The sequence below is a fragment of the Exophiala viscosa genome, assembly GCF_022695815.1.
Source record: "Exophiala viscosa unplaced genomic scaffold EDD37scaffold_6, whole genome shotgun sequence".
Classification (NCBI taxonomy): domain Eukaryota; kingdom Fungi; phylum Ascomycota; class Eurotiomycetes; order Chaetothyriales; family Herpotrichiellaceae; genus Exophiala; species Exophiala viscosa.
This window is the reverse complement of record NW_026944358.1, coordinates 746,071-757,714: the sequence shown is the minus strand read 5'-3', so window position 1 is coordinate 757,714 and position 11,644 is coordinate 746,071. Positions and strand designations below refer to the sequence as shown.

Here is an 11,644-nt window from a genome sequence, read left to right as displayed (position 1 = left end):
TGAGAATGTAGAATAGCGACAGCCTTACCAATGTGCAAAGAAAGTGTAACGTCTGTGAACCCTGAGTCCTCTTACCGTCACCGGAATATGACACCGCTTCTCCAAAGTTTAGCTTTCCTAGACATGTCGATCAGCATACCTCGAAACCAGCCCTGTGACGTGGCAATTGCATCTCGGGCAATGAATGGCGATTCTCAACAAGATTGTCCAAGGTTTGTCGCGATGGGGAGTGCGCCTCTTCCCGTGACGCAACCAGGAAAGTACGGGAATTGGAGCCATGGCCATGAAAGCCATCTGGAATGTGCATGGGGTAACCCCGGCCACCTTTTCTATAAGATTCAATAATGTGATTTCGCCGCATCCGGGGAAACGCTGGATATTGTCTAGCCTCGAAGGTCTGTGTAGTGAGTACGTCAGCTCAACGGTATGTGCAGCGACGGACTGTTTCCTCTTGAACCTCATTGGTATGTCACTCCTCAAGATATCGTTGAAGCAGTAGGAGACTCTTGATCACAATCACATGTTTCTCGAAGGGTCGGACATGGCATCAACTAGACCAGTCACCATGGATCGGACGCGGGTATCGGGGATCGAGTCAGTGAGCGAGATGAAGACAGCCTTGCATCAAATGGGGAAGACAATGATTGCCTCCATGATTTCCCGATCGAGGTTGAATGACTGGTGAAATCTTTGACGTCTGGCAGATGCATCAACTATAACGTCAGGGGTTCCGAAAAAGCCATAATTGTCGGATGTACCTGGGCCTCATTAGTAAAGACCTAGAAAGGCCCGGTTCGAAAGTGACAGCTGTCTGTTCGGGATGAGGACGAAAGCGACCGCGTCGGAGGCTGCCAATGCCTAAGTCTGCGCCTATAAGCGGCCATGTGAGAAGCATTCTGATCCTCGTGATAGCACTTGACCCGGCGTAATGGTCCATGGACTCGTCGCAAGTGCAAAACGATGAATAGGTCATTCTTAGACTTTTAACGGTTGCATATCCGGAGATATACTGCTGATGTAAATTAGGTGGGCATTTGCAGGCACGTTGGACAAAAGATCATAGCGTATGGATTGCTCGAAGCGGTCGTTTCGCCGTCAGATGATGTATACGATGCATACTACTGTATGAACCCTGCAACCCACAGCTGTCAAAGCCTGTACGGCATATGGCAAAAACGTTCCGCCCGTCGGCGCTTGACTTTAATCAGCCGTTGGTGTGTGCCAGCCTGATTGCTGGGGAGCCTCAGTAAGCGATTGGCCTCGGTCAGGGGTGGTCAATCTTGGGGAGTGTGGGAGGTTCAAGATCACGGGACAAGACCACTTGCACCCCAAAGAGCGGTACCGTCCATTCTTCACACTTATGGAAGTGTTAAACCGGTGGTATATGCCTGTTCAAGTCCGATGTCAGGTATCTTTGAATCCGGTGACGCTAGCTTAAAGGTTGTGGCCCATGCTACCCTCCTCTTGAAGAGTGACAGAATTGCCAGACCGGCTGTACTTGCAGAGAGGATCAATGGCTGACTCGATGGTAATAGTCGCCTAAAGACCGTTGTCAGGTTCAGGGATGCCCAAGGATCTTGATTTCTGTAACAAGAGAAGTACGCATTTGGGCACATTTGGGGAGTAACGGCGGACGAGTCGAAGGATAATTATTTCCGTTGCGATTTACCGAATCGAAGCAACCCCCTTTACCGCAAGTGTCCCCCCCAGTAACTTGACCTGGTCTCTATGGACGCCTTTTCAGCCACGACATGCGTTTGCAGGGGAATTGGGCGCTTTCAGTGCCGATCGTGGGATGCGTTTGAGAGACGTGGGAGGAGTAAGCAAACGTTACGGTGTGGCTTGTGAACGGCTATTGTGAGCTTCCAGGGACCGAGGTGCCACCGAAGCATAGAAGGCTGTGCTTCAATGCTTGCGTGGCTTTGTTAGACAATAAAACAATAGAGGATCGACGACGTTGAACAATGGATACCTGCGTACTACCTGGATACTACCACCACGATCGGTCTGCATCCAGATTTGGGTGAAGATCCGGCGGTGCCAGAGTGTTGGGGCGAGTTCAGATAGCCGGATGTACAAGGTGGGTTTTGGTTTCAGGTTCGTAGAGGTAGCGGTGGCACGATGGGTAAACGCTGTCAGTAGTACAGAGTAGTTAGTGTAACTGTGCTGAACATGCCAGTGCCAGTGAGACAACAAAGCAATTGAGTATGTGATGAGTGAGTGGCCGGGAAAGAGTGTCAGCTGGACAGAACAAAAGGTTTTAGCAATTGCAGAAGTTGCACGTGGACGCCTTTAGTTCCACGGGGAAGGCGGAAGTCGCCTGAACCGACGAATTCCGTCATCAAGCCAAACAAACGATATGATGGCAAAGGAGCTCAGAGTTTTTTTCTTTTTCGCCTATGAGAGTACTCAGCTTTCTTTTCGAGTCAGCTGGCTCGACAGTAATCAAATCATCGTATAATGAGCCTTGAAGTCTTGGGGGATGAGTGATGCGTTGTAACTGTAGTATTGAATACTGGCAGTCAAGTGTCAAGATCAAGGTCTAGGTGTGTGGCTGATGATGAAAGCGAACAACACACAGACCAAGCATGTGATCAATGTCCTGTCCCTATAACCACAGCAGCTGTTACTACCTACTTGGTAGTAATGTTCCCACATGTCACGGGGTTGGAAGTGGCCGTTGGGTCAAACGCAGCACCTAGCGATAGCGTGGGATTACAGGTCGACTTCGTGCTTCTGTTTCCGAGGAATACCGAATACCTAGTTGTCAAAGAGTGCTCAACACAGTCTCCCGTTCTCGATGCCTGGCTGCAAACACTCTCTGGGACGGCGTATGGAACTATTTTATCACCCTCTGCCCAAGTGCCCATTCATCCTGTCAGGAAGGTGCTCTGGGACATCTTTGAGCGACTATTGGTTTGTGGGGCTTATCCAACGAGAGTCGATTCGATTATTATTCCCCAAAAAGCAAATAATCCACCTGGGTTTCTGGGTGATGGATGGGTGGATTGTTAGTTAAAAAAGTCAGCTAAATAGCCAGGAGCAGTCCAATAATGCCACTAAGGGTGTCATTTCAAATGCAATTCACTGGCACCTTTACGGCATACCCGTTAGCAGCCTTGGACTCCTCCCGCCTTTTCTTCCCCAAACCTAGGACGGTAAATCGGTCGGTCTCTGCGGCAAACGGATTCTTCGCTCCTTGTCTCGAACCATGCAAAGCGCCAATCCTCAAGCCTCCCCCCGGTCCCTGAAAATGCTAAGTTAGTATCCGATGACCTCCCCTGCTCGCTTTTTCGTGCCCTGTGCTCCTCCCCCCATGCCCTGGCCCTTTCTCGCCCACCTGCTTTCGTCGTTCCCCCTAGTTAATACTGGGCCTCCCCATTCACACCTTCCACTTCAATTATACCCAACACACACTCACCACACCACACTCTCGTTATCCTCCCCATAGAGTCCATGGCTCACACCCTCTTCTTTCAGGCACGACGCTTTACACCCGCTCGACCCATCGATCTGGTGTCCACGTTGACTCTCTGACAATTGCTGGCATCCATCCCTTCGCCTAAAAACACGTTCCCAACTGATCGGGTCGATCACTCGAATTGCGTCACAAGTCGATCAAACCCTTTTCCCATCTTCGCGGGCAATCGTCGTCAAGCGCAGCAGTTCCTCCTACTTGAGGAGACCGTTGGACCTCCCTTGCCATTCTGTCCACCTCACACCGAGAAGAGTTCCACCGCATCGATGACCGCCATGATGCCGTGGCGCGCGGTGCCCGAGGTCCTGAAGTTGGACGCCAACAAAATGCACGAAATCGACCCTTCAAACGCCGTCAGCTTAAAAGCAATGTGGACAATGTTCTCCAAATGCTCAGATACAATCCGAGAGGGTCATCGCTATGAAAACATGAGTTGGCGAGTCTGGTCGAGAGAATCTTTATGCGTAACTCCCGCCGCATCCCCACCGACCACGTCCCGCGTACCGTCGTTATCGAATTCCTTTTCATCAGACGTCAGCTTGAGTGAGAAATGTCTCGTACCGAGGTCGACATCATTTGGCCAGGAAGATTGCGCTAGTTCGCTATCCAAGTCGAAGCACCTGACCTCGGACACCTTGGAAAAAATAATGGTCACGATACAAGAAAAGTCAGAAATATGTCCACTATCTCCTTCTATCGAAGCTAGTTTACCGGCACTTGCTGCTCAGCCCGAGCCAACCCCCGCCGCCAAAGCTGATACCGAGAAAGAATCTCGGCCTCTACATGATTCGACCGACTCTTGTATTTCCAACACTACCAGCGCCACCATCAGTACCACTGCTCGTAAGAGTGAGCACCGTGACTCCGATACCTCTGTGTCTTCCGACGGTCTCATCCGATCAGGATCTGTTGTACATGGCTTCTCCCCTGCCGCGTCCTCATTCCGTTCACGCAAAACGGACAACATGCCGCCTCCAGTGACCTCGAAACTGATTCCCAAACCTGCGATCAAGCCCGGTATGTTTACTCTTGGCGGATCCTCCGAAGACGAGTCGTCTTTCGAACAAAGAGTGCTCTCGCATAAACCGGCCCCTATGAAAAGCTCGTTGTCTCAGAGTCTGAGTAAGACCAACCTGACGGTCAACGGCCAGTCTAAACTCCCCTCAAAGCGAACCTCATTCAAGGATGTAGTCGCGGAACGCAGAATACAGGAAGACGCCGAGAACGATGAGGGCGCCATTGAAAGCAGTGACGAAGAGGATGATACGGACGAGGTTATGGAATCAGCCATTGACGAAGACGAGGAAGAAGACGGCGATGAATGGGAAGACTCGAATTCAGATGACGGTAAGGTGGTGCAAGAACCTCATCTCTTCCGCCGCGTCGACAGTCGTCCCGATTTGGTATCGCGTCGATCCATGTTGACTCTAGCACTCAACAAGTCTCAAACTGGACTGAATCACGCATATTCTCAACCTGCAATACATCGGAATCGAGCACTATCAAGTCACGCTGAGCCCATGGCAGCTTCACCCGAGGAAGAGGATGGAATGATGATGCAGAGCTCTGGTCGGCGTCCTATTGAGATCCCCCCTCCAAGTGCCTCTGGCAAGACGCTGGCACACTCCCCACGTACAACAAGACGCAACATGCTGTCGACTGAACTGACCGAATCCCTACGCAAGAATCTACTCTGGGAGAGGCAGCAAAAATCCCAGACTGCAAATGCTTTCTTAAAGAGAAGCAGAAACGCCCAGAGTATGGCAAATCTACAATCTCATACGCTACCGAATGCGGCACCTCAGCAACCACCACCCCTGCTGCAGGAAACATCAAAGAACAACTCCTGGAACCACTATTTTGATAACCCTTGGGAGTACCATGCCAAAGGCTGGTAAAAGTACCATGGTCTGTTTTGTGTTTGTATTTGAATCTTGTTTTGCTTTTATTGTCTGCGTTCTGAGCGGGTTAATGTCTATGTACGTGTGTTACGACCTCACAGCCTGGTTTCTGGACCGGTGGCAGGGCAAAAATTCGGAAAAGGGATGGTGGGCCTTGCCCCATCCCGGATAATATGGGGCTATCTCGGGACTTGTCGCAGACTTCATCTCGGGGGATGACCGGCGGGTGGCGGTTCAAAAGCGAGAAAGATGTCTGTGTTTGATGCATTTAATATGGAGTCCATCCACGACTGTACCTCGGAGCAATCCGAGTTGTTGGAGAGGACTGCAGCTCTGATTGCAGATATCATATGACCATGATCCAAATCTGTACTATAAGAGTTAGTTGAAGGGTGAAAGTATGACCATGTATCAATAGTATCGAGTCCACAATGAAATACCAAGTACTCACGGACTTGTTGTCGGAAAATAATCCCTCTCAGTCCTCTTGATTTTCTGGAGTATTTATTGAATGGCAAGTAGCATGATTGGTTACGGATCATAGCGCGTAGGGCTTCTGAGTGGGCGGGTGGGCACGACTCACGAGCACAAACCGTACGGAGTACTCCATACATGAAGAAGTGTTCATGTGAGCAAATACTATTGACCATAGGTGTTCGTGTCTGCCTCGTCCACTCAGGTAATGTTAACCTACCTGAGAGGACTGTGGCGCCCAAACCCGCCGTTCTCAAACTTCGCAGCTTTCTGGAAGGTCAGCAGGCAGGAAGATTCATTCGGGGCCTACTGTAGTCCTCTTCGGGGCGTGGAGCTTAACTGGTGTTTTGGGAGGAAAAGAACGGGTCGTCCGATGGATCCCACGTACTGTGTAGGTACGGAGCACTGTAGTCCGAGACCTGAAGATGGATTCTTCCATTCTGAAATCGGTAATTCACGGGCTGGGACGAGTAGGGCGGGGCGATACTTTTAGACGTTTAGCCGTGACCTGCAGTGGTGCTAAAAGGCGAAAGAAGTGAGGCTAGAACTAGAACCCGTGGTTTGGGTATTCCGTGTGGAGTAGCTTTAGGGCATACCGTAGTAGGTACCTACTTTGACAGGTAGGTACCTCGATTGGTTTTTGATGGCCCGCAGACTAACTACGGGGGATGGAGGAAGTTGGAAGAAATTTAAATTGTCGTGTCCGTGTGACACTTTCAAAGGCTGGGCCGTTTGGATGGCGTGACACTGACTTGTCAGCACTCAGGAGGTCCAGAAGAAGCTTGATGGGGACCTACTGCGGTAATACTGCTTATAGTGCAAAGTATGGAACACCAGGAATTGACGCGACAGGCTACAGGTCAGTGAGTTGAAGTAATGTATAGATAAGGAGAGCTAGGCCGGTCGAGAATTGAGATGCTTGATGAAAAGATTGTTTTTCGTTACTATTGGCCTTACTAGGAGGCGATGAATAACATGGATCTCGTGGACGCTCAGTCTTGCATGGCCACCCGATACAATGCAACGATGCTGGGATGAGGCATGTAAATTTGAAGTCGGGTTGTTGGTGCTGAGTGAGCAGTGGGCATGTTGAAGTCTATATATTGATTTCGCTCGACGTCGGTTTATGGGGCCGATGGGCCGGAGGCCGTAGGATAGCCTGGGGAAGGCAATGATGAGAGACGGATGCTACGGGCTATAGCGTTGCTGATGCAGGATATGCGTTAGCCTACGAGAACGGCCGGCTCATCAAGAGGGTATACGCAGGGTTTGTGAAGTTGTGAGATCGTCGAGAGGTAAACAGATAGGGCGCATCGAAGCCTAGACGGAGACTCTTGCCCGACCGCGACTCATGGAAGTGCGGAGGAAATTCGCTTGGATATCAACGTAAGCAGAGTGCCGTTCTAGAAGGACTTCCGGCCCAAGCCGTAGGTCAGACGCTGGTTCTCAAGAGTCACGATAAGATTGTAAGCGGTCTGGAACTTTTTTGGCGACACTAAGAAATCCACCATGTTGGTCTCTTCTGTGGCTTGGGTTGCGACTGCTGTGCTGTGGAGCTACCATGGTATAGTACCAGGCAGTATGTCTTGTGACTGCGGGCACTTGCTGTGAGCATAGGGAGCCAGCAAATTACCTGGCACAGTGATATGACTTGCAGAAAGCATGTGTCTGTATGCTTGGGACTGTGGGATTCATGTGTGTCACCGAGTATACGCGGCGAGGCTCCAAGCCCCTGGCCCGTTCTGGCCATGCCGCCCGTTGTTCCTTGTTATATGGCCGTAAAAGGCATACCAGAAGATCCGGCAACACCAGTCATTACACAGAGTATCGCTGTTGTGCTGTGAAGGTAACTAATGCCATGGCAGGATGCCGTTGACGGGAACACGCGTATATTCAAAAATAGGCCATATTGTGACCTGTGTTCTGAAACCAGTACAAGTAATTGACAAATAGTGATAGGCTCGGGGCATGGACACCGAGATGCAGAAGCGAAAATGGCAAATGTCAGTCACGGTACCTGCCTCCCGTAACGTAGTGTAACCAAAAGACAACAAATCTGCAAGGGCCTGCTTACCCCATATTATCCAATATGGTCGAAATAGGTCAAAGCAGAAGGAACAAGTCAATCGATCTGGGCCTCGGACAAGTATGAGTATTCGTGGTGCTTACGAAAACTGCGGCGACCGAGAGACACATCGCAAATGAAGACTTGAGCACGGTCTTAGAATTGTGGTTCTATCCCCCACTGGGGAGCAAACGGTCATCACGGCAGTTGATATTTTCGTGTCTTGTTGATATTTTCTCGTCTCGTGCGCAAAGCCCCTTGTCTCCAGTGTGCTGCGCAATCAATGGGGGCGATGCGAGAGGCGAGAAAGCATCGAGAAGATGCGGATCAGGAGTCGACGGATTGTAAAGACGTCCGCTGTTCCAGACCTTGCTGAAGTGTACTGTTGTCTCCGAAGTCAAGTATAAGTTAGTGGGTCACTTCCCTTGGTCCAGGCAGTCGCCGTCACGAGTTCAACTGAAGCTTCCTCAACGTTACCCCGGAAATTATTGACCTAGAAACTCGCCCGAGATCTTGCCCAAGGATCCGTTAGCCCATCTCACTGATATTGTTCTCGTGATGCAAAACGAGTCTCAGCTCGCCAGACTTCTTCCGACTTATACTCGTATTGCGCGGAGAATGACCGAGCGTGGTGGATCATTTGCTCCAACCACCAATATGGCTCGGTAAAAGCAATATTTCGGGTGTCTTCGTCTCTATCAGGCGGAAAGGACCTCGGTCCGAATGTATAGATACAACAAGTGTAGCAGCCCAGTTTCGATATATCGTGCTCGTGACAGGTTTTGCAGGTGGTTGCGGATGTCAATACTCTTTGTGCTACCTGGCTATGCGATTGTTGAGACGAGGCTGGATTATGCATACTTAGCCGTTGTCATAGTTCTTCTGGAGAACTGGGGAGGGCTCCCAACCTGAAGGTCAGCCAATGCGCCTGCTCGGCAGTTATTGCAATCTTCAACCGGAAATATTCTTCCATCCTGAACATCATCCGGAGTGTGCCAGAACCGTGAACCAATAGTGCGACGCACCACTCAGTGCGATCATCCTAGGATGAGCAGGAGCAGGATGGTGTGGAGAAAGACGGTGAGTGCAGGAAGAGAAAGAAAGAAGAAAGGCCTCCCATGCCTCCGTTACTCCGCAAGAAAAAGCAGGGCAGCAGGTGCAGCTGATCTGTGCCCCAAATGTTCTGACCTCATATTTTTTGCGGGGGAGTCACTTGTGTCCACCATTAGTCAAAGTGAATGCAAATGTACGCCCATATCGCATCTTACAGGTCAAGCAGGGAATCTTCAAGAACTTACGAGGTCGTATTCGTTCATTTCTGCTGTTCTCGTGGCATCGCGGTGCCACCTTTGTGAAAGCTAACTCGTACCTACTGGCAATGCATGGGTAGAAAAGGCCCTTTTACGAGAACTGGCTAGTTTCAACGGCTGAGACGTTGAGTGGCGTCACATCAGCTGGGACATCACCAGTGGGGATGATCTTCGCATCTGTTATCCGGCAGAAATCGAGGCTGCATACGACCAATTCAAGAGTTTGCTTGTGTTCTGCAGAGCACCTGACTGAAGAGATCAACAGGGCCACGACTCGAACATAACCAACGAAGCTTCCGAGGATTGATCATGGGACTATGGCTCTTTCGCAGCAGGCAGAAAACTCTTTGCTTGTCGTGTGCAGTCCAATCTCGGGCCTGCTTTCGGTCTCCTGGGAGGACAACTCCCAATGTGTAATAGCACGATGGAGGCTGGGACATGAAACCTGAAGCTTCTTTGCACGGCGCATATGCCGTTGATCAGTTGAGTGGTAATGGTTTGATCCAACCGGTCTACAGGTCGCCTGCCTAACAAGCTGCGGCTGGCATTGCAAACCAGTTCCCGTTTGATGTTTCTTCACAATTGTTACCGCCATGGAGTACCACCAAAAAATGCTAGCAAGGGTGACCCAGCAGTTCCCTGAACATGTCAAGGGGCTGTTCTCAGTGTTCTGCCCCATCTTCACTCCGCTTTGGGGAAGCCGGCAAATGCAGTGTCACTGGGGTCATTAGAAGCCGGTCCGGCACCGCGGACACGGAAGAGCTTGAGAACTGCACGTGGGAATCAGGAACTTTAACCATTTCGAGTCTTCCGCGCCAGAAGACGCAAAACGTCCGACGATCAAACAAAACCGTCCCCAGAAGCAGGATTGGCAGCAAGCGAGATTGCTGTGTAGACTGCGACGGAACATGGAAAATGGATCTCCGGACAATGCTAGTCAGGAACGGAAGGAGTCATCCAGCAATTCGGTCATGACTCAAGATGCTCCTGTTTAGCCTGAACGCCAGACTACGACGGTGAACGGCATCAAGCAAACAACAGGCAGGTGTCTGCTTCAATTCGGTGAAACTGTATGTGCCCAATGTGCACCACTTCCGCTGCTACGCCCAACACAGCATCTGCTGCGAAGCCAGTGTGATCTTGGGGATTGGTGAGCACATCCCGATATGCACATGACGAGCCCCATAAAACCCAGTCAACAGTGGTATGCTAAATTCGCAGCGACTTGAAGTATCTTAATGTTTGCGTCGGCTTGATATGCCAACGCATGAGTTGGTTGATAAGGTCTGGCGACTTTCATGTGACATTTAAGGAGCAGAGCACCACAACCATTACCGGTCAGAATTACTATGGAGAGCCAGGCACGCCGCCACATGTTCCGAGCAGGCTGCCTCTCGAAAAGACAATATCCCTTGCAAGCATGTGGAGAGGGCTAGGTGCTTTGCACCCAACTGTGGTGCCTGCTGGAGATATCCTGCCATCGCATATGCTTTGGGCGCCGCGACTGATGAGGCAAATATCGCAACAATGCATTGTGCAATGTCTCGAGATGTCCAGTGTCCTTGTTGGTTGTTTGGGGGATCGACAATCAGGCGGTCAAGTCAATGAGATCTACCTACCGCAACGCGCAGAAAGAGATCAGACGACATGCCCGAAGGATCGAGCGGGCGTTCCCTCCGGCGGCCGAGCCTGGCTACATGCAGTGTGCTTGAGACTGCTATTCGGCTACCGCAAATGGGGCGAAACAGATCCGGTCACCGCGACCTCCAGCAACTAGGATGCCTGTCTGGATGTTCCGGGTCACGGAGCGAGTTGCTTGATACACGGATAAGCATAAGAAACAAGGAAAAGATGAGCTCCGAGAAGCCAGGCTTCAATGCGTGTGGACTGTGGCGTGATAAGTGGTGAAGTACCGGACCATTTGGCTATGTCGAAGTAGGCAGGTCCTTTGCATTCAAGGGAGGAATTAGCGTCAAACAACGCATTATCTAGTTCCAGCCTTGGAGGTTGCAGTATCTTCGCCGAGAAGCCATGATTGCTGTATCAACGCTATCTGCACCTAGCGCGGACATCCATTGATACCGAGTTAATGGTTTCAGTATTGGTGGAGTGGGGGAACATAAAGCTTGCTCATCCACGTGGGATATTTTTACGTGAGGGCATACTGGCTTATGATGGAATGTGTTATCAAAAGATAAACATGTGGCAGGCGAAGCGTGAGGGTGTGCCACCTAACGAGGAGAGTACATCATCAGGAGAGGCTGTACAAACGTGGTGATGGTGGCTTGAAGCGTAGAAAGGATTCTTCCATGCGTTTATTGTGCAAACGAGTAATCCGTACTCAACCAACGAGCAGTCACCATGAATAGGTGTTTCGAGGGGTCCGACCCTATACCGCTGAGGTTAATGCTTACAC

At 50.6% G+C, this 11,644-nt stretch overlaps 1 protein-coding gene across 1 annotated transcript; it reads left to right on the top strand.

Annotated features, from left to right (window-relative positions):
* Window positions 1-3,756: 3,756 nt before the first annotated feature.
* EDD37DRAFT_650754 (uncharacterized protein) lies at window positions 3,757-5,376 on the top strand (the record flags this gene model as incomplete). Its single annotated transcript, XM_062818284.1, has 1 exon — window positions 3,757-5,376. The coding sequence occupies one exon, from the start codon at window positions 3,757-3,759 to the stop codon at window positions 5,374-5,376; it is 1,620 nt and encodes a 539-aa protein (XP_062669546.1).
* Window positions 5,377-11,644: the final 6,268 nt, after the last annotated feature.